Source organism: Calidris pugnax, unplaced genomic scaffold (assembly GCF_001431845.1).
Source record: "Calidris pugnax isolate Ruff unplaced genomic scaffold, ASM143184v1 scaffold91, whole genome shotgun sequence".
NCBI classification, from domain to species: Eukaryota; Metazoa; Chordata; class Aves; order Charadriiformes; family Scolopacidae; genus Calidris; species Calidris pugnax.
In genome coordinates this window covers 774,961-800,766 of record NW_015090898.1, presented here as the reverse complement: position 1 = coordinate 800,766, position 25,806 = coordinate 774,961, and the positions used below count along the sequence as shown (strand labels likewise).

Genomic DNA, 25,806 nt, shown 5'->3' with positions numbered 1-25,806 from the left:
GTGTGTTTTTGCCTGTTGTTCCTGATGCCGCAGGTTACTGTGGCTGCTCTTTGGTGCCGGCTGTTCCCACGGCAACGGAACATCCTCTGGATTTGCCTTGACCCCTCCTAAGGTACTTTATTTGCTGTAATGAACTGCATGCTTAATGGAAGCCTATACTAGATTTTTGAAATATGCGTGCTTTAAATTCCATGTTTTTAATTACAAATGACATGGGAACATAAGATACATAATTATATTTGCATGACTAACACGCTGTCTTTTTTTTTTATATATATATATATAAAGCTGTAAAATATAATTAAAAATTATCTTTGAGAAAAGTCCAGGGGGAAAAAAGAAAACAACGTTTATTGAACATTCAGGCAGCATTGCCACTGAGGGCTGACTGCAGAGGTTTGTAAGCCGAGCAGAGCTACTGGGATGTCTCTGGCACTTGGGCAAAAATCCACGTTCTCTAAGCCCGTGTCTCTGCAGAGAAGAGCCAAACTCCACGTCTCCCAGATTCACCTGCAGCACCGGCCTCTTGACAACCCTGACTTTGGGGGGATGCCCACCCCAGCAAAAAAGGAGGCTACATTACTTTTTTTTTTTTTTCAAAATTTCACTGAATTTCACTGAATTTTTAGAGTTGGAAGGGACCATAGAGATCATCTAGTCCAACTCCCCTGCTAAAGCAGGACCACCCAGAGCTTGTCAGAGCATGTTACTCAGGAGCATCCAGGCAGGTCTTGAAAATCTCCAAAGAAGGGGACTCCACACCCTCCCTGGGCAGCCTGTTTCAGGGCTCCATCACCCTCACCGTGAAAAAGTTCTTCCTCATATTCAAGTGGAACCCTTTATGTTCCAACTTGTGCCCGTTGCCCCTTGTCCTCTCACTGGCAACTACTGAGAAGAGTCTGGTTCCCTCCTCCCTCAGCCCGCCCTTGAGATACTTGTAGGCATTAATTAAGACTAGATTTCTTCTTTTTTTTTTCTGTGGAGACACAACACAACACACTGCAGCTGCATCGCCCGGTTTCATGACGTGCTGGAGGTCCCTGGTCCCCTGGTCATGCACCCCAACCCTGAACCCCCAGCAGCAGCTAAAGAGAGAACAGAGATTGGTTTTGTGCATCCGGAGCTGTGGCTCCATATAAGTGACAAACAGAGTTTCTAGTCCCAGGGAGGTCATCCCTGCATGATGCATTATAACTAGAAATTAGATCTCTGACCCGGCATTTAAATAAATGCACAACTGTGCTGATATATATAATCTTAATGGCAGGAAGAATGACCAGGGCCCTGGGGGAGAAAACCTCTAGCAAAATGAGAATGAGAAGTCTAGGACTGCTGGATTAGAGAGATGATTAAGAGGGCAAATAACAAAAGTAGAAAAAAATGAAGAACAAATAAAGAACTGAGATAAGGATCTCAAGGAACGGGACTATACTGTTCTCAAATGAGCTATAGTTTGCTGTATAATTTATTACTTTATGATACAAATGAAGACAAAAATATCTGGACTGAGGATACTTGGACTGAAGACTGAAGCAGGATTGGCGTGTGTACGGGATTACATACTCTTTAAAGGCTACTCAAGAATTCTGTGTAAATAAAAGGTTTTGAAATAAATAGAATAAAATCTAAAAGGAAGCACACAAAGCTGCTCCTGCCAGAGAGTTTCTGCTGAGTCAGCACCAGTCACCCACGTGCCCAGAAACTTGTGTCTGTCCCCGCTGATGGTGTCACTGTCAGAAGCAACCACCGAGTGACCCAGGAACACAAGATATCGCCTGTGCCCCTTCTCTGTGAGTTATTATTATGTGGTTAAGAGTGGCACGGGAAGGGAGAAGGAGTGAGAAAGTAACTTTACCTAATCCTGGGATGGCGCTTGTGCCAGGCTCAGCTCCTTTTCAGAGTTATAATCCCTCTCTAGATGAAAGGGAAATATTTGCACTTGTACAGTGCCTCTCGTTTCCAGGAGTGTGACCAATCTTCCCGCGGGGCTGCGCCGAGGCGATGACAAACACACAATGGTTTGATTATCCCCTCACCGAGGGACGTGGCAAAACCTCAGCATTTAAAATATAAGTGTAGGGGGGTTGAGCCATGGAGGCGTGGGTGTTATTCGCTAGCGTGAGATCCAGTTTTCCAGTAATGCAAGTGACAGCCAGTATTGAGTGGAAATTGATTATCTGTGTGAAGCAAGGATTAAAAATAGCAGCTTTGTGTCAAACCCCACGTATGTTTTGACTAAATCCTAGATAACAAGAAGAATGGATAAAAGTCAGAGATTATGCAGAGAACTCCCAAAACCAAGAAGTCAGGATTAAAGAAGAAAAGGATCTGAGTGGGTTAGAGCAATTAATGGTCGTCAAGTGCCATCCTCGCACCTGGCTGGGGCTGCTGTGGCTTCTCCTGGGTCTGTCCTACCCTGCAGACCCACACGAGGCTCTTCCAGCCCACGGTGCCAAATACCTGAGGCTCCATTCAGCTCGGGTCAAGGTTCAGGGGGCTCACAGTCAGGTTTTGAACCATCCTCCACAGTCAGTGAATTATTTTGAACGGTTAAAAACTCTTTCCCATAACAAGACCTGGAACTCTCCCAGAAAGGATGGGTTGTCCTGAAAAGGGGCCTCCTCAGCCATGTCCCTCGGTGGGAAGCTGGGAAGCTAATGCAGTTCTACCACCTTTTTGTTTCAATGAACTATAGGGGCTCGGAATGCACTTCATTTCCTCTGTGACTCAGCCGCTCCCCGAGGGATGTGCATTGACCATCCCAGGACAACCCAGAACTGCAGAGTTTCCAGAGTTTCTGCTGCAAATCATGCCGTCTGCCCTGGCAGAACCTCACACCACACAAGGGCCCGTCACCATCCCATTTTATAGCATCTGCTGTGATTCCTGCAACTGTCTAAAATCACATAACACACAATTACTGCTTCCGCAAGAGGAAGTATTTCACCAGACGAGGCAAGACTTACAAATAAAATAATTTTATTGAGTTTCTGCTTCTATAGCATGTGGCACATAAAGAGAATTAAGACACAAGGTGTGATGAGAAATTATGTATTTGTCCTTCAGTGAACAAAGGATTCATCTTACCCAGAAAAACAAAGCAAATAAATACTCTTCTCTGCTAGTTATGATGTTCAGGGGAGGCTGATGCTGTGACATTTAGGAAAATGGAAACTGAAGTTGATCTGAAGAGAGTGGCTGATGTTCTGCTAACCTGATGGGAGGAGAAACGGCTGCCATGCTAGCAAATCTTGTTTTAACTTGAAACCAAAATATTCGCATTTACTTAATTTAATTACAGTGGAACAAACAGCACTAATGTACTTATTAACTGAGAGAAAAATCCACAATGAGAAATTGTCCAAAATCCACAGCTGTCTGATAAGGATTGGCTGATTTAGCTGCGTTTGCAAAGCTAGTACTGGGGTGTTAAAACTTCACTTTTGGCCTCTGCAGCCAAGGAACCAGCAGAGTTTCATTTTTTCAAAACTTGATCTTTCTCCAGGGTTTGAGCCTTAAAAACTTTTTTCATTAAGGAAGTGCTGATAGTTCAAGGAAAAAGCATGGAAGGTTTTTTAAATATTGGTTGTGTTTCTGTATTTCCCTTTACCCTTTTGCTCACCCTTTATTGCCAGGGTGATATAAGAAATAAAGATCTAGTGTTCATGCAGGGATGTCAGCTCTTTCTCTAATATCATTCCCCCTTTATGTCTGAACCCCACTTATGGCAACGCAGTTTTCTCCACTCGGGGTAATAACGTGGTGATGTACGGGGAGGGGTGAGCAGCAGCTACAAAGGGTCTCATGCAGGTAGCTCTAGGGAGACTTCAAATACAGGGAAAAAAACTGTTTTCTCACCTGAGGAATCAACGGCATTTTTTTATATATGACAAAAGGAATTTGGGATACACACTGCACAAACTTCTAACAGCTCATGAACACCTCTACGTGAACGGGAGCCCTGCGAGGCGCCACCAGGTCTGGGCTGACCACAAGAGCCAAAAGCTGCTCGAGATCAGGAGTCTCTTGCATCCTGGTGCTGCTCTTCCAGGCAGGGACAGTCCAGATGTCCCCTCTCCCGGCCACTCGTGCTGCCTGGAGACACTCGGAGCATCTCTGTGCTTTTCCAGCCTTCATACACGCTAAAAACTATTTTACATGTTATTTTACAGACCAAACTTCCATCTCATGTCTCAGTCCACCTTCTTCCTCTGGAAACAGATCCGTACGGTAAAAGCCACGAAAAAGAAAACATCACCTTGGGAGACGTATTAGACAAAGACATATTTGACCACAAAACGGGTTTCTGCCTTTACTTACGCGGGAACAACTAGACTGGAAAGTCTTGCTGCTGCCACTGCCACTCAGCAACAAACTACTGAGACCGTGGGCCAAGTGCAAAAATAACTTGGTTTAGTCCCATTTCACTCGCTGCTCCCCGCATCAGGGTGTGGGAGGAGGTTTAGGTGAGGGACAGGAACCCTGGCTGTCAAAGCTCGCTGCCCGGCCTTGCCACTGGTGGGAGAAAAAAAGAAAGCAAGTCTAAGCAAAAAGGAGAGATGATTGGAAATTCCTCACACCCCACCCTTGGCCATCCCCCCCATCTCCTGTTCTGCTGCGTTCTCATCTGCTCCGTTCCAGCTTATCAAACACCTGCATTTAACCACTCGGGAAGAATTAATGAACAATTTACTTTATTGCTTTGTAAATCGATTCACTATGGTGAGGACTGCTCACAAAACAGGAAAAATAAACAGGATCTGTATGTGCCATGAAGACCAAGTCTGCTCTCGGTTCAGCTTTCTGTTGTTTCCTGGTTTGGTGCTGTTGCCTTTTCCCTGTAGAAATACTGCCTAATTGCAAAACTACATGAGTCTTTCCAGTCCGATAATTTTACTCTACAGCAGCGATGTCCACAGTGCCAGAGACATTTCTCAAAGTGAAAATCACATCAGAGAGCCAGTGGATGGAGCAAATATTTTTTTTTGCCATACTTATGGGATCATAAATTATTAGTCATCTTCCTTGGGGGCTATTATCGTAATTCAAACCCATTACTCCTCAAGCTTTTGAGTACTTGCCCATCTTACCATCTTGTTTTATTAAATTCGGATGACAAATGATAGACATCTCCCAGAGACAACAGGAGGCATGGTACTTCCTCTGCTTCGTCCTCCCCCAGGACCCATTCCCTCCTCTCCTACACAAGCAGAAGCTCTTTGCTGGCTGTCTCTGGCTATCCTTACTGCCCTGCGATGTATGATTTTCTCTTTGGTGGGTAAAAACTCATTCGGCAAGTTGAATGGCTGGGGAGCTGCAGCCCCACAGGGACCCTGGTGATGTGGGTGACAGTTGGTGGGTCTGCAGCCCAAGGTGGCCACCACTGGCCCGTTGCGGGTTGCCTCTGTCTGAGCAGCACACGGAGCATGTTCTCGTGTTTGACATCAGCTGGCAGGGGCTGGACTTTGTCATTCCCATCACATGTGTGTGTTTTGATGGTTACGAAGCAGGGGCAGAGACGGGGTCAAGAATTCAGCCAATTTCCTTCCCCACAGAGACCAGTCAGTGTAAAGTAACTCCCTGTGCAGGTTTGCATTGTACGGGCTGTATTTCAGGAGGGATGAGCAGAAATTAATGAATGAAGAAGATGGAAAGATTGTCCTTCCAAACAGGCTACCTTAAGGTAAGAAACCAGTTCCTTCTATGTTTCTCATGTCAAATGTATTTGCTAAAATCCCTACAGAATTGATAATACAACCTCCCCATGAAAATTACCAATCAAACACCAGATAAGGATGAATTACAACAGAAATAGACTTTTGGCAGTCCTCAGCATGCTCCTTGCACTGTTCTGACTGCAGTTACAGTGACAATATTTAACACTCAAAAAATGTAATGAAAACTCTTCTGAGAGTAGGTTCAAGTTACCAGTGTGCCGTGAGGAACCTGGAGATACTTCTCCTTCCTGCAATTAGAAAAGTTGAACCATCCATTGTGTAATTAACAGTCAGAAACTGGGAACAGTTCAATGAAAGTCAAACATGCCCAAAAGTCTGGAGGAGGCTGGTTTTGCATATCTTTAAAGATAAATGGTTGTTCTTCATTATGGACATGACTTAGCTCTTAGCAAAGTTATCCATTTTTATCTGGAGAAATGTTTTAAACAAATAAATGCTCCCGTGCTGAATGTCAGAGGGACTTGGCAACATCAAAGCCCCATTTCGCATTGCCCTGACGATGCCACTCTACAACATCAGACCGAGTTGGTCTTTCATAGATAACAGAGAAATTTCCAATTTTCAGAAGTCCCTTTCAAAGTCCAGAAAGATGCACTGTAATTGTATATTTCCTTTTATAGACACACCACTTAACCTGGGTTGAGGAAAGGGCCATGGGTGGGAAGGCTGAAGTGCAGCTGGGAGGGCGAAACAGGGGCTGAAAACTGGAGAAAGGTTTGTGCTGAGGCCAAGAGTTCATCGTCAGAATAACTTCAAAATCCAACAGCAAGTGGGATTCTTGTCTTCTGCTCACAAACTCTCCTTCTGAACGGCTGTGTGAAGAGGATAGTACTTACAAGCCTATAATTAATGATTCATTTGCACATGTTCTCTTTTTAGTGATGATGGTCATTAAAGGAGTGCCATCATTACAGTTTGTTACTCACTGTTGATAAATATGGAGCAACCAAAGACATGAAATAGAAGAGAAGTCATTTTCCCTAAAGGCTCTGGCAATGGAGGAGGAGAAGGAGCCACGCTGGCTCCTGGAGGCAGGACCCGAGTCCCACCAACCCTGACACGAGGGCTCGGGGACGTTAGTGCAGCAGGGGCTGGTGGACCTGGGTCGATGCTGCCCAGGGTCCTCGTGTTGGGCAGGGGTTTTTCAAGGTGTAGGGGGCAGGGTGTAGGTGAGTAAAGGAATTCCAGATTGCCCACCCTTTTCCTCATCCATCTGCAGCCCTGGGCTGTGTGGGGAGGGGGCCAGGACAGATGACCGTGGGGAGACAGACGGCCACGGGCTCTGAGCAGCTCAGACCTGCTGGGTCACCAGCTCCAGCCACCCATTGCTCAATTCTTACATTCAGAAAGACAATTCAATCCTCACTTTCTCACTCTCAGTTTCAGATCAAGCGCTCAATCAGGAAGGACACTGACGTACAGCAGAGGCCATTACTCATCGCAAGAGCAAACAGAGATGATCACAAGGATCAACCAGAAAGCAAACGCTCCATTTGCTTGTGCCTGGCTGCAAACACTCTTGAAGATGAAGACAAAAGATGAAGATGACCACTCAGGATGCCAGCACAGCCTGAGCTCACCCCCAGGAAGACACAAGGGTGAAAAAGGGATGGAGGGTCACATTCTGGGAGCCTTCAGCCCATGGTGCCTGCACCGAGGGAGCTGCCCACCACCCTCAGCCCCCCAGAGCGTGACCCCAGCCTGGTGACCTCCATGTGCGCGGGGGCCTGGAGCTGATGATACAGGATACAAAGCCCACATTACTTCTAAAAAATGCACAAATGCATATGGAGAAGATGATGCAATTACTTGTAACCAACAAACACCATTTCCCATTAATTTCTCTCCAGAAGGCCATGCCTTTTCTGTTTGTTTGGGATTTTTTTCCAAGCTGCACTAGGGATTTGCAGACAGCAGTACTAAAACTTAAAAGGGCAAATAAATACAGGGACCATTTGCTTGCTGGCTCTGTGCACCAGCTTGTGGCAGAAATACCAGAACAGATGATCAGAGGCTTTTTGTTCTTTTCTTTTAAGCAGAGCTCCTGACCCGTGCACTGGGGGGTGAAATGATTCACTCAGGGTTTTTTTTTCCAAAGTCCTGGGGGCTCAGCAGTGGTTTTCAAAGTATATTTTAGAAGATGAGTCACCTTGCATGCCTGCCTTTGTTTCTCTGAGTTTCGTCACAATAATTATATCTTTTTCCTATTGATTATCAAAAACTTTACAGGAGTCTTTCTTTCAACCTCCCACCTGCATCTGAAAAATAGCATAGTAAAGTCAGATAAATTACAAACTGGAGAAGAAACTCCTGCCCCTGGGTCAGACATGGCAGCACACGGTGCCAGGGCTTCAGCAGTGAGCACAAACTACATTCTTGTTAAAGAAAAGAGCAGAATTCAAAGAAACATAGGGATGGATGCATACGAACTCAGACGATTGTGCAGGATCACCAAGCTAGTACCATCTGCCTTACAGTAGAGCTTAGTATCTGAACTTCAAGGGGAAAATAAGATGCTTTTCGTTACATACTTAGTCTGTGGCTTTGAGGGAAAATGCCTCCTTAGTCCCAGATAAAGTGGGAGGTTTTATTGCCTTTATTATACTATCACTGGCCACAGATGCTGGCTTTCTTTTCATACCTGAAGTGTCAATACCATCTGTACCATTTTCTACATCTCTCTCCTCCAGAATTTATGACCTAAATCAGCAAAATCCAAAGAGCTCTATAGGAGCCTGAAAAAAATGGGAGTGCAAGGAGGAAGAAAATGCTAGAGATGGTCAATGTGGTACCCAGGCATTTTGGCCCTATTTTATCATCTGGGGCTGCATCAAGTGAATCTCTTTCTCTGGAGATGCTGAGAGCAATTACATTTGTTCTATTTATTCTCCCTCAAAGGCTTGGAGATGAGTCAACAGAAAAATCTTTTAGGATGAAAAAATTGATACTTGAAATAGGCAATATCCCTGGACAATTTGTTCTGCAATCAGAACAGCGTTCTCTTTCCTTACCGCTCTCAATCTCTAATTTAAAAAAAAAAAAAGAGAAAAGTAAAAAACCAATACAGTCATATCTGTAAACACATCCCCTTTTGTTCCTGTTTGCAAGCTCAAGGAGCTATTTCGAGACAATACAGAGATGCTTGTTTTCTAGAGTTCATTTCTGGTGAGAAAATTCCCCCAGCTCTTGTCAGAAAATCCCTAGTGAGAGGAGAAGCTCTCTGAAAGCCTTGAACCAGCTCACTCATGAACAGCGCACACATTAAAATGAAAGAATAACTCCACACACCTCTTTGAAAGACTTCTTTACCTCCACTAATGGATGCCAGTGGGCGATGGGCTTGCGGGGGTACGCCAGCATCTCGTTCCAGTGGTCTCTGCCCAGTCCTTCAGCGTTGACCCCCACGCGGCAAACCCCGATGATCTCGTTGTGACCCACCCTGGAGAACAACAGAGAAGCAACACGGTTACCCCGGGCTCAGCCCACCCTGCCCTGTCTGAGCCCGTGTTATCGGGGTGCCACAAGGCACCGTGCGAGTGACCATGGCTGCCAAATCTGTGCCACGGCAGCCAGACCTTCTACCATCAGCCCCAGCACAGCGCGGCACCGCCATCACCAGAAATAATTATAACCAATTTAAAATTATTTTAGCTGTAGATGATGGGTCCAGATGCAGAATCTGGAAAGATGTGTGATGTAGGGGTGTACAGCAAGAGTAAGTACAAGCTCAGTGATGGATAATTCATACACCAATTGCTGCTCGGTGTGAGACCATTTGCTTTCTAAATGGGATGATGTTTTGCAGGACAAGCAAATAGCGAAGGGGAACACAGTACTCGCTGAAGAAAATGCCATAAAACAAAGGACCAGCTTTAATCATACTTACTATTCTAGCAGGTGATTGTCCATAACCATAAATATCAGTGACACTTCAACAATAAATCACTAGAGACAGATTGATGCCACAGAGCTGTGCCAGGAAAACGGCTATTGAGCAGAAAAACCTGCACCCAACGGGGTGTTTTCCCCTCCAGCTCTCCAGAGCCTCCCACCTACCGGTCATAGTCCATGACGGAGATAAGCAGACTGACTTGATCCATGTTCTCTGGGGGAATGTCAAAGATTATTGCTTCATTGTAAGTGGGATTAAGTGTGTTTTTCTTTATGGTGGTTTTCTTCTTTTTCAGTCTTCGCCCATCACAGAGCAAAGACACTTTGACATATGGATCTGGAGCGGAAGAGATAGGAAAAGGCCTTCTGTTTTTGGAGGTTTATTGTGTTACCATCACAATATAGAGACAGCATTATCAAAGGATGGACTGCAAGTTACCATGAGCCAAGGACACTCCTCAAATGTACTTTTAGAAAAAGGGACATCTGTCTGAATCCACCAGCTGAACCCACCTTTTCTCGTGCTGGTGTGAGTGCTGACGTGGGGTTCAGGCACTGGAGGATCTGCCCTGCAGACTTCTTGGAAGGAAAAATCAGTTTATCTGTGACAAGGGTTTGCAAGTGGCCCCATCTCAAACCAAGAGCCAATATTCATCAGAAGATGATAGCGGGCACTGGGGTTGTGTTAATTACATGGCCACAGATAGCAAACCCAGTGCTTTCTCTGAAGCAAAACTGTAACTTTTTCAAAATTTGTCTAAGAGAGCAAAATGCAACGCAGCATTTTGAGAATCCAAACAGGCAGAGGTTATTTTACTGGGATCCTTTCCTGCACCACTACCAAAACTATCCAAATGCTGACGTTATGTAGCAGAGTCACAGTGAATAGGGGAATTTTGAAACCCATTTTCCCCATGGCATGGGGCAGCAGAAAGAAAAGGCATTAGGGCAGCTCTGCCTCACGTGCTTCCCACCAGCTGATGGTGGCAGAATGCCCTCAAGTCACAAATAACTCCCGTTTGCTGTAACAGCTGCCCAGGCGATTCCAATGCATTTTCAAGCAACAGTAAATGTGCAATGTATTATTACAGAAGTGCTGAGCTGGCTTCATTTGAAGTCTCAATTCTCAGATATTTCATATGGCACCAACCTCCAGCTGAGCAGAAATGTTTTCTGCAAAGATCTTTTTCTGTTTTGTTACTGCCTTTTATACAAGTCATCAATGAAATTCAAATACTATGATGTTGAGCTCTGGAAAAGAAGCTGCTTTTTTATGTTGAAATCCAGAACCTATGCATGCTAAATTTGCAAACCAACTCTTCAGAAGGGGGAATGCATACAGGCTTCAGGTGCCTTTGATCCTAAAGCTTGAGTGCTGGCCACCACACACAGCAATGCACTTTCACCTGGGAGTTACCTAGGTGGCCCATGATCCTTTCCTAATCTTGGGGTGAGATGATTGATTCTGGCCGGAGATGCCTTTGATCCTAACACTTGAGTGCTGGCCACCATACACAGCAATACACTTTCACCTGGGATTTACCCAGGTGGCCCATGATCCTTTCCTAATCTTGGGGTGAGATGATTGATTCTGGCTGGAGGGGGTTATCTGGTGGAGAACTCCCTACTCTCATCAAACCTCTAAGGTCAGTATCTGCAACGGAGCTGAAGCATCCAACCCAAGAGATGGATCAGAGCTTTCACCCTGTTAACCCTTCAGTGGGGATGGGAAACTGCTGGGAGTCTCCTTGAACACTGTATTCATGTAGATAATCACCTTCCCTGGATTCATACCCTTGGGAATGGGTTTAAAATTTCGTTCATACTTAAAACATGGACAAAGCTTTGTCAGGTGCTTCCTTGGCATCAAGAGGCATATGCCCATTGCCCATTCCTGGAGGAGGGGGAAGAAGTGTGGGTGCAATGGGGTTCTTCTCAGCCACTGAGCACCCACCTGAGTAACCAGTGATATCCATAGCTTTGAGATTCCTGCATTTGATGACTGTTAAGGTGAGGCGACCTGCAGTTGGCAAATAACAAAGGGAAAACATGATCTCTCCCAGGTCCACGCTTTCCTTTAATAAAACAGAGAACACATTATATTGGAAACGTGCAAGAACCAGGCTGTCTCCACCTTCCACCCCAGCACTTCATGCAGGATTCCTGCAGCACTCACTCTGAAACAGGCTCTTCTCAATTCTCTCATTTTCAGGTGAATGACACTTCACTATATGACAGTGTTCCCAGTCATTTAGCCATTATTTGGCTAAAAATGAATATAGGGAACAGGAAAAAGATAAGTGTGTCCAAATGTTACCACTTCAAATCATAGTTAAGGATAATCTTCCACTGCCTCAGTGGAGAATGTGCTTCCTATTGCAACACCACAGCTAATGCACTCCTCTCTTCCTGCTCGCTGCTTGCGAGACGTGAAGTGATATCTAATACCAAATGAAGGCCATTAAGGAAATTATATTAGTATCAAGTATTGCTGGAATGTACAGTATATATCCTCTAGTGCCAAGTGCGTGACACAAACATCTATTTCCTGAGGTGGGGGAATGTCACACACATACACACAGAGTGAGGGCACAGAAAGGTGAGCCTTCAACACGCAGCGCTGCCGGGGTGAGCACAGCAACAAATTCAAGGAGTGATGTTCTAGCACACCCCCTGCCATCCCTTCAGTGATAGAGGTTTATGGACTTTGCTGGTGCCCAACATTTCGTCAGGGAATGCACAGGTGTCACACAGTGATTTTCTCTAAGTTGAGCATGAATCACTAGTTACTTTGCTGGTGCCCAACATTTCGTCAGGGAACACACAGGTGTCACACGGTGATTTTCTCTGAAGCTGAGCATGAATCACTACCTAGTTGCAGACCAGGGGGGTCACAGCTTTAAAACAGCAGAGAACCATGAAGCTCCCCATTTAATAGCAATTGTCCTTTTAGGCTGTGACACGCTTACTACCATTTGGACCACCAACCCCTTTGAGATGCCTTCAAAGAGGTAACGAACACAGTATGAGGTATGGGTATGTATATAAATAGTGACTTAACCAGCAGATGGCACCCAGAAATGTTTGGTAGTTTCTGGATTACAGAGGCCAACAAAATTTACTCTTTTAATGCCCCATAAAACAACGTTTACACATTGCTCTTTGCACCTCTTGTACATGCAGCCTTATCTACTACACCTCCTAGAAGCCCATTCCATCATTGCCTTGTTCATGGGAAGTCAGGAAAAAAAATAAATAAACCAAAAGTACTATTTAGACTAGAAAGTGTTACCATCTGAAATGAGTGGTAGTATCTCCAAACACCTTCCAAAAACGGATTTTAAAAAAACATCTCATTTCGTACATACAGATGCCACATCTGTAGAGCAAACAACCCGTTTATTTTTGGAAACAGAGTGTTTGATTCATTTCAATGTGATATAATGATCTGCTGAAAAGAAATTGTAGCTGTTAGTAGTAGAGTGATGGAACTAGAAAGACAAGTAAATGCATTAGGCACTTAAAGCCTTGCTAAGTGTTAGGAGAACAGATCTTGTTGATGGATGAGATTTTTGCCAAATGATTCCTTTCTTGCTCTCTGGTAAAGATTAGATATTTATTCCACTTAGATGTGCAGAATACTAATGAATTTATATAAAAGCCTTGATTCTTGACAAGACTTCACTTGACTAGCAAATAAATTGAAAACCTTCTCAAGCATAGAGTGTACAAAAGAGACAGTGGCAGCCAAATGTTTTCTGGGCAGGACAATGTATGACTAGACTTGTAAGTATCTAAATAAACATTGTCTCAGAAGGTGCTTTTTGCTGGTAAATATGAGTTTAATACTCTCACCCACTCAGAGTTCCCACTCTGATCTCTCCCTTGCCTTAATGAACCAGTGGCCTCCTCAACAGCTCTCCTTCCAGTGCAACACAGTGACCTCGAGTCACCACCTCATTGTCAGTGACCAGTGATTAAATATGTGGAAACATTTACTGAGTTGTTACTCTTCTACCTGTACTACCTCCTGATTTACCTCAGGAGCTGAATTTCTTGTCTCACAAAATATTATTAAAGGTACCTCATTACGGTATCAGGATCATCTTCATCACACACAAAAGAGCTTTTAGAGCCCCTGCAGCTTCTGACCCTTGGCTGCCTTTCAGCTCCAGCCCTTCAATATCACGGGTGTCCCTGGTCGGGCTGCTCTCTGGGAGGTGGAGCAGCAACAAACCATGCTGAGGGCTCCCAAAGGTTTGGGGGTTTTACCCCTGGTGTCTCCTGCACCCTGAGAGTTGAGCCAAGCCCTGGCTCTTGCTGCCCGACTCCCACGTGGCCAATTTTCAGAGGTCAGGAAGCTCAGTATTTTACAGAGCCTCATTCATTTACAGTGTCTTGAAATGACCACTCAAAAATAGTGTGCCCAAAATGCTTTTTAAAACACGGCCCTTCTTGTTATCTTTAGCAGTATTCTTCCTCTTTTAAGATTAAAGGCTTTACATAACAAAGAGCCTGAATAAATAACTCTGCACGGAGGAGGCACTTCCCAAGGAGTGTCTGGAACCGGCTGCAGACGCTGGCCCTGCATCAGGGCTCAGCTTGAGTCATGGGATTGTACCTTGTCACTTCAGAGCCTCCAGCTCCAACCACAGACAGCATCTACCAGTCTTAGCTAAAGACCTTAATGACAATAGAAAAGAAAAAATCCTCTTAATTCTGTGCTGGTTTGGGAGGGACGAGGGCAGGAACCCTGGACATGGATGGCAGAGGAGAGCAGCCCTATATGAATTCGTGAGAGCGCTCTGTGGGCATCATCTCATCTTTTATTCCTCTCCTCGCACTGAGAGAACTTGTTCAGGGTATAAAACTAACATAAATTGTTCTTTGACCTCATTGTATCAGGTCAAGAGATTTTTCTTTGCAACCATAAATACAGGAGAGTAAAACGTGTCCTGTGGGTACATTATTTTCATGCAGATTATAGACATTGGGACACTTCCAAAATTCATACCAGTATCTCTTAGGAAATAATGGAAGCTCTGAATCAATAACCTTTGCAGACTTGAAACCAAAAATGTTTCAAATAGCTAGCACTCAAGTATTTAATTAATGATTGTACAGCTTGTGAATCAGTGAAACATTTTCATATATTTGAATAGCTTATATCACTGCTTAAGTGCATTCCTATCTTCTTACCCACACGATTGATCTAATGTATTATTAGTCACCCAGAGCTTTCCTTGGGTGTTATGAAAACTGTATTTACCCTTCTCTTTTTTTGATTAAACAGAAATGTCCCTGGGTGTGTTGTGACTGGCTGAGATGTACCAATATTGGCCCATTCCCAAAGAGTGGCACAGAGAGAGTGAGGGGATGGAGCCAAATGCGACAGTCAACGTTGCTGTGGGAGCTCTGCAAGGCTGCTACACAAGGTGTCTCAGGCATGACGTTGGCTCTGCTCCTCACACCTCCTGTGGAGGCTTTTATCTCAACAGCCCTTCTGTTTGTGTCCCTTCCACCTGGTTTTGTGTGGAGCGGGGTTCCCGTTGGATTAGTTTACTTTGCTAGAAACACACCTGCTACTTCTGGCAGAACCATCCCAGCCAAACACAGAACATACACAGGTTAAAAGCTCCACGACCTTCTCCTGCAGCTTTGTGGTTTATGTGTTTTTCCTCTAGGGAGACCAAGTGTTACCCCCTCCCAGTTTCACTCCTGGCCATGGGTCCTTTCGCCCTCTGCTCCTCAGCCTTGCACACTCTCTGGATGCTGCCCACGCAGCGAGGAGAGGGAAGGTCCCTGCCCACAGCATGCTCCCAGCATGGTGCCCTGCAGCCAGCACGGGTATCTCGGTGTCCTCAGACAGGCTGTGCCACCACCAGAGCACAACAGCGGCTCTCTGTGCCCTGCTGGGGCAGCTGGTGGCACAAGAGCTGCCCACCAGGGTCAGGATGCTGCCCGCGTGGCACGTTCCCTGCGGTACCAGGCCCGGAGCTCCCACAGCCATCCCAGCCACGGGGACACAGAGCTGCACAGTCGTGCAGGATCTCAGCTCTTTTAGAAAGTTATGAACTCACCCCGATGAAAGAACAAGCACTGACAGTAGTGACCGAGGGGTACCACCAGTGAGGAACGTGGTACTGAGAAAAAAGCTGCAGACTTACAAAGCAAATGGCTTTCAATCCTGCTGACCACAGGGCAATAAATATTCATATTTGACATTCCCCAGTACAAAACGGTATGAGATGAGCTATGAAGGAAGCCACAGGACAGATTTTTGCAAGTCACAGGGTTATGCCAGTCACTAGGAAAGACTTGACAGGGCCCGTGCTTTCAGCCGCAGGGTGAGGACATCCCATAGTCCACTTTCAGAAATAACAACATGAAATGACAAAGACAATGACTGACTTGGTGTCAAACTCAAAGCAGTTCAATCATTTGTTTGCCCTCAGAAGCAGCCAGGTCCTCCTGGGAGGACAGCGGAGGAGCAGACAGCTATTATGTAGAGGTCAGTGTCATTGCTTCTGCACTCCGCGATCAATGTGAGAAGGTGGTTTCTCCTGCCAGCTCCCTGCAACACTGAAAGTGCCTGGGACTTTTCTTTCTGTGATGTTTGGCTTCACTTTCAGAGGGAATTCAACAGAACTACTTAAAAACCTACATCAAACTCTGGAAGAGTTGCCAGCAACACATGTGGCAACGCTCTCAGTACAGTAAAGCCCAGTACCTCTGATGGGTCGGTCGTGACCCTCCAGAGCTATTTCTTATTGTTACCAGGTGCACGTTGCAGACAACCAGAACCTGAGACCCTTCACATGTTGATGGGAGACCAGGCAGGGAACATACTGACCCCTCACTTGTTCTTTTTAGCAAACCTGGTAGACTGAGACTCACTGTGGGTGAGATAGCAGCACATCTCTATGCAAGGGGATAAAATTCCAGTAAATCAGGGTTCTGGTAAAGCTGACAGGTGGGAGACCAGGCAGGGAACATACTGACCCCCTCGCTTGTTTTTTTAGCAAACCTGGTACGAGTGAGACTCGCTGTGGGTGAGATAGCAGCACATTTCTATGCAAGGGGATGAAATTCCAGTAAATCAGGGTTCTGATAAAGCTGACAGTCTTCTGAGTACAGCAGTCCTCACCACCCTACGTGTGATGGCTGTAGGTCCCCGGGGCTAATGGTACCTCCCACAGGGAGGCAATAAACCAACCAGCCAGCCATTGTGCAGGACTTACACCTTCAGGGAGTCCAGCCAAATAGCATCCCAACTCATCCTACCCTGGAGCCACCCACCACCCCATACCTGTCCTCCACAGCACAGGGACCACGTGCCACACCACAGCACCGCGCTATGAATGCTCCCAGGACAGGGATCACCCTCCCAAGCAGGTACTCACCGTCGTCGCATACTGGATGTCCTTCCAGATGGAAGTCTCCCGGGAAAGGTCTGAGGCCTCAAACAAGTTCTCCAAGATAACTTCTCCTATCATGTCGTGTCTGGAGAACCTGTCAAAGTCAAAGACGCTCAGGTGGAGCTTCCTGCTCGCCAGCTCCTCATGAGGCACAGGGAAGTGGAAGGACTCATCGAAGGTTGGATTCAGAGTCTTCCTGTGGACACGTGTCTGGAACTTGCGCTTTCTGTCCGGCAGGAGGTAGATCTTCACGTAGGGATCTGAGCTGCCGCAGAAGTCTTTGGCTGGCAAGTCAAAAGCCCTGAGAATTCGGACAGTCAGCGTCTCATTCTCGTAGTCGTACTTGAGCGTGAAGTTAATTTTCCCGCAGGTCTTTGCTGCCTCTTTTTTGGGGTCCTCAGAGTCAACAGATTTTTGCTTATAGAGTTCAGGCTTAATGCGACCGATGCTGGTCGGCTGCTCAGCCACAGCTGGTGGGTCCATGCCATAGTCCATGCTGGCTACGTGCATTTGCCGAGGAAGGTGCCTTTTGAAGGAGATGTGCCTGCAGGAGGAAGACACAGCAGCTGTATGGTTTTCAAAGGGCATTTTTCTCCTTTTTCTCCCCTGGACTACTAACACTAGGAAAGCAGGGAGGGCACAAGAATGAGCACAAAAGGTGCTGCTGACCTCTGCACAGAAACCAGGTACATTATGGAAACGAACACTGAGGGGAACACCTCCAGTGCTCAGAGGAACTGATCCAGCAAACTTCCTCACTTTCAGAATATTTGCAGCAAGCCGCATTAGGTCACAGCTAAATATATGAGACCCAACAGCTCCTGAACCAAGCCATAGACAACCCAGTGTGGAGACTCTTTCCCATCTTCAGTATTTACAATTCCAAGATACTGGCACTAAGTTTTCCCCAGGCAAAAAAAACCTTTTAAAGCGAGAGGACCATGGCTGGCTCAGAAAGTAAGGTTTTGCTTCTTCCAAACTTCTCCAACAGACTCTCATCAGAAACCAACAGATAATTCTTGACAGGGAGGAATGCACAGCCTCATCTGGAAGCTGTCTCTTGCCTTGAGCTCCCCTTCAGGACGAGGGAAACTGTATGTAAGCAAAGCTTTATCTAAGCAAAGCATAAAAGCTCTCTGTGGACTCACGGCATTATTTCAGACTATCTGGTGTTTACAAGAGCAGTATATGGAGTTATTTAACCATAGTAAGAACTTGTACAGCCAGAGTATTAGCTGTCGGCAGTATGTGGTGCTTGGAAACCTGGCTTCTCCTTGGCAGGTTCCTCAAAGACGTGTTGGGCCGGGCTGTGAGTCAGAAATCCCAAAGAGCTGAGGCTGTTCCCCAGTGTCCCCGGGTCTGGCTGCCGGCCCGTGGCTCACGCCGGGCTCCTTCACCTGAGAAAGGGGGTTTGAAACCTTCCCACATGCAACCAAGTCCCGCTTTGTTTGCCCTAATTCAAACAGACTGAGTATTTGTTTTCTCCTCCACTGGAAAGATGTAATAAAAGCAGAATGAGCGTGTGCGTGACAGAGAGGCAATCAGCTGTCCAAAAAGCAGTGCAGTTAAATAAAAGAGTATGAGGCACAATTGCGAGAGGCACCATATTGATTTTAATGCCATCACCTTCTTCAAACAGAAGGATGTGATCGGTGCCTTAATAATTCTGCAGCTCTGCAGCCAATTTCTGAGCAATGTGTGTTTTCGCAGCCGCGCTCTCGCACACGCCGTGGGCACGGCCAGCAAAGCCAGCAGAAGTGTTGGGGCACAGCCAGGACCCCGCGATTGCCCTTTCCTGTCCTAGTTTCACCACCTTCTGTATTTCTCAGTATTCTTGCCAAGAAGGTGTCCCAAGGTTCGTGGAACCTTATCCCCATTTACCGAGTGTGATGCCGACGTTTCCATCCCCGGTTGAGAGAGAGACACACGCGGAGCACAAGCACTGAGCGCAGCTGGTTCTAAGCTTATGCAGTGAGCAATATGTCAGTTCTGCTTATCTAATTGTTTCTGCTATGAGCCACAACAACAAGAGAGAGAAAAAAGGTCTAATTCTGTCTGACAGCGTACCATCATTGATACTTCAGCCTGCCTCTCTTGTTGCAACAAAATTAAAGTGGCCAAAGCACGCTGAAATCTTGACACAATGAGGTCAAGTCACAGTAACAGGGCTTGAATCCTTGATTTTTTTTTAAAGGGTCCACGGTAAGCCAGACTTAACACATTAGTTGGTTAATGACCAGTCTTTGGAAAGTAATCAAGCGTGTAGGTGGGAGGGCTTCCTTTAGCCTCAGGCTCCACTAAAGGTGTCTCCCGCCTGCCCAGTGCCCCAGCACAGCACCCCCGTCCCACCACAGCAGCCCTGTCCCACCGCAGCATCCCAGTCCCACCGCAGCATCCCAGTCCCAGCACAGCATCCCCGTCCAGCCCCAGCATCCCCGTCCCACCACAGCAGCCCTGTCCCAGCACAGCATCCCCATCCAGCCCCAGCATCCCCTTCTCACCACAGCATCCCTGTCCCAGCACAGCATCCCCGTCCCACCACAGCAGCCCAGTGCCCCAGCACAGCATCCCCATCCCACCACAGCATCCCTGTCCCAGCACAGCATCCCCGTCCCACCACAGCAGCCCTGTCCCAGCACAGCATCCCCATCCAGCCCCAGCATCCCCTTCTCACCACAGCATCCCCTTCTCACCACAGCATCCCTGTCCCAGCACAGCATCCCCGTCCCACCGCAGCATCCCCGTCCCACCGCAGCAGCCCCGTCCTACTGCAGCATCCCCATCCTACTGCAGCATCCCCATCCTACTGCAGCATCCCCATCCCACCACAGCATCCCTGTCCCACCACAGCATCCCCGTCCCAGCACAGCATCCCCATCCCACCACAGTATCCCCATCCCACCACAGCATCCCCATCCCATCCCCGTCCCACCGCAGCATCCCCGTCCCACTACAGCATCCCTGTCCCGCTCACCTAGTGGAAGATGCCGGCTCCGTCGTCTGCCGCTGGATCCTTGTGCGCCTCATGATGTGGTCCTTCATGGACATCTGGACCTCTGCCGGGATGTCCGGCGACGTGTGGCTGATCTTCACCGCTGCCTCCAGGAAACTTATGGCACCGGCATCCTTGAGCTTGTCTGCCATGTTCTCCTTACCAGAGTCTGCCTCGCTCTGCAGGACGGCCGGGTTAGAAGAAACAGCCTTGTTCCTCCAGGGAACCCAGCACAGCTTCCAAAAGAGAAACAGAAAAACTGCCACCAGGGCCAGGCCACACACAATAACTATCACCGCAAGGAGGCTGACGGAGAGCTCTACAGGGGGAGAGAAGGCAACAGTGACAGGGAGAGGGGAGGAAAGGGGAAGGAGAAAAGAGAGGAAAGATGGTGAGAAAGCCGTAAATAAAGTCAAGAAATGGTCCAAACCAACCTATATCACGACTGATGGAGAGTTCTCAGCAAATTCTGCAAGTGAGAGTCAGACCCAAGGGAGCATCCCCTGACAGATTTGGGGCCAATCCTGCCCCAGACACATCTGGGGAGAAATTGACATCTCCTGATGGCCAGAGCCATGAAGTTCTATACTGTGATGCTTAGATTGGCTATAAAATGTCATCTTGGTTTGTTTTGTGGCGTTGTTAATCTGCTGAGCCTGAAACCAAGAATTGCAGAACAGAATGATAGAAACCAGCTCCAGTGCTGTACCGGCAGAAACTGCCTTTTTGCTTCATACCACAGGTGTTTAGACACTATATTAAAAAAAAATAAAAATCTGTCTACCGTGATCCTGGAAGCAGATTGCTGTTGTACTGTCAATGCTCACATCTTGTCCAGATGTGCCCATAGGGAATAACAAGTAAATACCAATATAAAAAAAATAAATAAATCACAAGATGCTGTTGCAGCGAAACTAAACAGAGAAAGAAGCTGTACAGAAAGTATTACACATTCTTCCTTATTCTGAGCAGCACAAAAGCTGCCTATGTTCCTTGACTCTCTGAGTCACTTTTACCTCATACTTTATGTATTTCAGCATTTCAATCTTTTTCTGCAGCGGAAAGAGCTTCCAGACCTATGGCTGAAGAATGAGGAAAATAGGAAGGTATACGTAGACATATACATATGATCCGGGCTGTGACATGATTCACAGCACTTCAAAAAGAGAAGACATTGGCTATTTTTAGTTTAGTATTAATTCCCAGATTCCAAACCAAACCAACCCAAACCAAAATTCCAACCAGACCCTGAAGATGAAGCCAGGTTTTGCACCGGAGCAAAGTCTGCCGTGTCGGGACCGCGGGCGGTTCTGTCACCGATCGCTACGAGTTCAAGGACAACTCCTTGATTGCTGGCTGTGTTATTTGTAGTGACTGGTAAAGCTGTGCTCCTTTAATTACCTAAGTGCAAGTCAGGACAGAAAGACAGGCAAAAAACCATCAAACGCTCCAGCAGTCTGTACAGAATAACCATCACCTCCCCTCGTCTCTGTTTATGTAGGCGCTCGGAGCAGAAACGTTTTGTGTTGACATGAAAGGGAGCAGGAACTTAATTCTCTACCTGAGGCGTGTGTATCTCTGAGTCGCCCACGGAGCCACAGCTGAAATGGCTCTTAGTGAGCAAACAAGCCTCTTGTACAGTTGACTCTTTCCTTTGGTCATATAGTTCAGTTTTGTACAGCTCTAATAAGACATTTAGTGTATAAGACTGAGAAAATCTGTGAAATACGAAGAAAGACTAAATTTTTGCCTTGACAAAATAGCTGAATTTAAAAATTATTTTTAAAAAATAATTCAAAAAAACCCCAGCCACCATCAGTGAACCATAACAGCAAAGTATTCACGAACTCATTTACATCATCAAACTTTGCTAACGTGCTGTCTGGGGATACAACAGCTACTATATATATTTAGGATTTTCGCATCAGTTCTTGTAAGTGAAATCTCAAGGAAGCATCAGACGCAAAATGTGACATCTACACGGGAACAAGGCAATTCTCCTGAACACCTGGGAAACCATCTGTTGTTCCTGATATCCCAGAGGAAATGCACTGTTTTTCCATAAAATTACTTAGCTTAGCAAATTCACTAAGAGCTTGGGGCAAAGCTTCCTGACTGCCCACAGGTCCTTCAACTTGAAAGGAAGGGCTGGAAGTTGCCAGCAGGTGCAGATGGGAAGAATAAATGCCATCCAGAAGTTTTTGCAACTTTTCCTCTCCGTTGCCAGCCTTCTGTAAGGTCAGACTGCACCATTTATTTTCTGCTGTAGCTCCAAGGTGGAAATACAGATCACTACTGGGGTGAATAAATAGGTCCTGTCTTATTCAATAATAAATAGGATTGTACAAGTCAGAAGTGGAGCCTCCTTAGAGATTTGGCTAAATGAATTCTCACCAAAGCAGAGGGCACAGAGGTACCACTTTCCTATACTTTAAGTCTTGGAATTGTGCCCAGGGAACTCAGTGTCAGTTTCATAAGAAAATTTAAGAACCTGGACTTTTTGCAAATATGTCTCTGCTGTTACAAGGAAAATAGTTGCAGTGCAGAATCTATCACTGCTGGGAGCCGGGATGTGACATAAAAGTTTCTGTTAAGATACTTGTGCCCATTACAAAAATTTATATAGCATGTATGACTCTGCTAGCACACCAGCCTCATTAACGGAAAACATCAGAAATAATCAGTTATCCCTTCTGAAAACCTGTTGCCAGCTTGAGAAAGATGTTAGTTCATGTCACTTCTTGCTGAGCTGGCATTCATAATGCATTTGACAGGATTCACAGATACTTTTATGCATGACCTCCTACTCTTTCCTCTGACAGCTCACATAAAACGCAAGTAGAAGGGATCAGGATTTTACAGACATTTTTTAAGCATCTGCCTGGGAAGAAGATTGGTTCCTCTCAAGATGACATTGAATTCCCCAAGATTTTTTTGTGACTTATTAAACTTAAATATCAGTTGGACAGAGTTGACCTTAATTGATTTAATGAGCTTTCTCTTATGAATTTCAAAATACCAGTTACTTTTAAAAGAATACCGGGTATTCAAAATGTTATGCTTTAATGTAAAACAAAATAATTCCTTATCTCACAGAAAATGCCCCAGGGCCAGAGGAAACTTGGGTATTCCTGGCATGGATGGAGGAAAGGTCTGCTCCCCAAAAACTGCTCCAAAGCCAGGATTCCTTATCTCACAGAAAATGCCCCAGGGCAGGGTTACTTGGGTATTCCTGGCATGGATGGAGGTAAGGCCTGCTCCCCAAAAACTGCTCCAAAGTCAGAACAGAGCAGAAGCACAGCTCAGCCCGGGGCAGAGGGTCTGTGTCCAGCACTAGGGAAAGGCTTCGGGGATGGTTCAGCCTCTGCTTTACCCAGCCCAGGTGCTGGAGTCCCCATCCTCAATAAGGGACAGAGACACATCATCGCTCTGAAAATGTCCCATCTGAAGAAAAATCCAACAAGAACTACGTTTCTATTCTATTCTACTCTAAAAAAAATATCAGGTGAGTGGGGCCATACAAGTGCAGAACGGCTCCAGCCATTCCTCACCCTGTTCTCATCCACCTCAGTGGTTACCCTGGCCAAGCACCTTGAGAGACACGGCAGAAATTGCCATGTTGGAAAATGGATTTTATTACAACTTGTAATTGAGAAGATAAAACTTAAAAGGAGGAGGTGGCAAATACAAATTAACATGGCTATTTTCCAGTCTCACCCCAGGGAGCACGAGCCCCTTCCCAGAGGAACTCTCAGCTGGAAACAGCTTTTGGCTACAGAGCAGCAATAACGAAGCTCTCGCATGACTAACGAGGAGGGAGGGGAGAACAAGCAGCAGGAAAGACATGGACATGGACGAGCATTTACCTGCATGAGTTGATAAGCTTAGGATAGGACACCGAGCTGTTATTCACTCAATGGGACAGAGACAGCTCCTCCAGGGATGGTCTGCTTCACTTATGGAGGTCTTTTTGAGATAGAGGTTTAGCATGGTATGTAAAGCAAAAAGAGAAATTGTGAATTTGTGACCCTCAGTGTTTCTGTGTGCACCCAAACTCCTGAAGAACTGACACTTTGTCCCAGTCCCTACAGACACAAAGCAGTATGGCATCTCACAGCAATGCCCCAGAAGTGACCATCAACAGCCACCACCAGCAGCCCTGGTTCTTTGCTGCAATGCAGAGACCTTCACCGAAAGCATTTCCACACCGGGAGAACGAGGGAAAGGCTCCTCTCAGCCAGGAACGAGCTTTTGGTGAGTTGTGCCACAGATTCCCCACCAGAGCAGCTGATGGAAAGAAACAGAAGTTTCTAAGCCAGAAAGCCATTTGCTGCCAGGGCAGACACAAGCACATCCATGGGGAGGCCCACATGGATTATGGTCTTTGCTCTGCATCCTTTGGTGAACGGCAGAAAGCAAACCGTACCTGAGAGGCTAATGATAAATGATCATTTATCACCATTTATGCAGTAGGAGGTACCATTAAACGTCAAAACTGAGTCAATGGAGACACTGGTCTCCCACTCCTGCAGCCTGGAATAACAGAAAATAATGAATCAAAGCCTTCAGAGACAACACAAACAGCTTAGAATCGACTTGGAACAAAAACAACACTGTGTTTTTGTTTTCTTGTAGCAGGAGCAGTCATGTATCTCCAAAGGAAATGGGGAGGAGGGCGGTGGGAAGCTGCTGGGTGATGGGAGCTGTGATAGAAGATGAGATGGCCCAGGGTAGGACACAGGGACTGAGGAGCAACTTAAAAATGTAAAGCTAGAAGCAAATTTAGGAAAAGGGGATAATGCCTTGGTTAGTCCAGCCCCTCCCTTGGCCCAGTACCCGTGCACTTGGAAAGCAGCTCATCGGTCCAGCTGTACATCCTATTTCATCTTGGATGGGAACTAATTAAGAGAATATAGTGGAACTATGTTTCAGCTTTATGCCCCTCATGACTTCATAATACCCAAACTGAGTTACCAAAGGGGATAATTAGCAAAGCCCAAACAGAAAATGATTAATAATATGACAAAGCCATGATTACAACAGTCTATTAGCTGCAAGACAATACTAGTCTAATTATGGCAACATTGACTTTTATTGCTGGGAAGTAGCTTGCACTATCATTAAAGATATTAATGGGTAACTCTGAGTTTAATGTGAAGAGTTATATTTAATATCTCAAAGATGCAATTTATCTTTCCTTCTACCCACTCCCCATAGAGAAAACAAAATACATTAGATGTCTGTCTCAGCACTCCAGTATCTATTAGTCATTCCAGCTACCTGTTGGATTCAAATAAAGTTTGAATAACATGAGTGGAAGTTCAAGGAGGGGTGGGCTGAGAATGCTGTGGGCTGAGACCCAGACCCAGGCACAGCCTCTGACCTGATCCTGCCAGGAGCAAACAGACATCTTCCCTGAGAGAGGGTCTTACTGGTAAGAACTGGAAAGTAACTCTCTTACAGGAGACAGCAGATCCCAGAGGAAGGGGGTGATGGTGATGTACCTGATCCTCCCTTGCACTGGCTGTGCTACTGGTTTTCCAGTGTAATATATTGACCACTGCTCAGACCACCTCAGGAGATATCTCCAGGCTTCTCTGTCGATTTTTGCTATATTTTTTCTATTGCAACAGTGCTTGTGAGAATATATTGTTCTATTTCTGTAGGGCTTTGTAGAGATCACACATTCAAATGATGGATTACTACGAGAGTTATTGCTGGAGGAGAAGACAAGCAGCTCTGGGGCTACAAAAGATCACGTGAGGCA

General features: G+C 46.0%; 1 protein-coding gene across 6 annotated transcripts in view; it reads right to left on the bottom strand.

Moving 5' to 3' along the window:
- Positions 1-2,962: 2,962 nt before the first annotated feature.
- SYT6 (synaptotagmin 6) overlaps positions 2,963-25,806 on the bottom strand; it is a 37,974-nt gene continuing 15,130 nt past the window's right edge. For 2 of the 6 annotated variants that reach the window (XM_014948576.1, XM_014948574.1), the window contains exons 2-7: positions 20,022-20,275; positions 17,033-17,591; positions 11,584-11,704; positions 9,795-9,966; positions 9,027-9,177; positions 4,339-4,515 (exon numbers count right to left, since the gene is read on the bottom strand). In XM_014948576.1, the coding sequence (XP_014804062.1) occupies positions 4,444-4,515; positions 9,027-9,177; positions 9,795-9,966; positions 11,584-11,704; positions 17,033-17,591; positions 20,022-20,191 (1,245 nt within the window). In that variant the 5' untranslated portion in view covers positions 20,192-20,275 and the 3' untranslated portion in view covers positions 4,339-4,443. Of the gene's footprint in view, positions 4,516-9,026; positions 9,178-9,794; positions 9,967-11,583; positions 11,705-17,032; positions 17,592-20,021; positions 20,359-25,806 lie in introns of all 6 variants that reach the window. The other 4 variants (XM_014948573.1, XM_014948575.1, XM_014948572.1 and 1 more) reach the window with 3 other exon arrangements.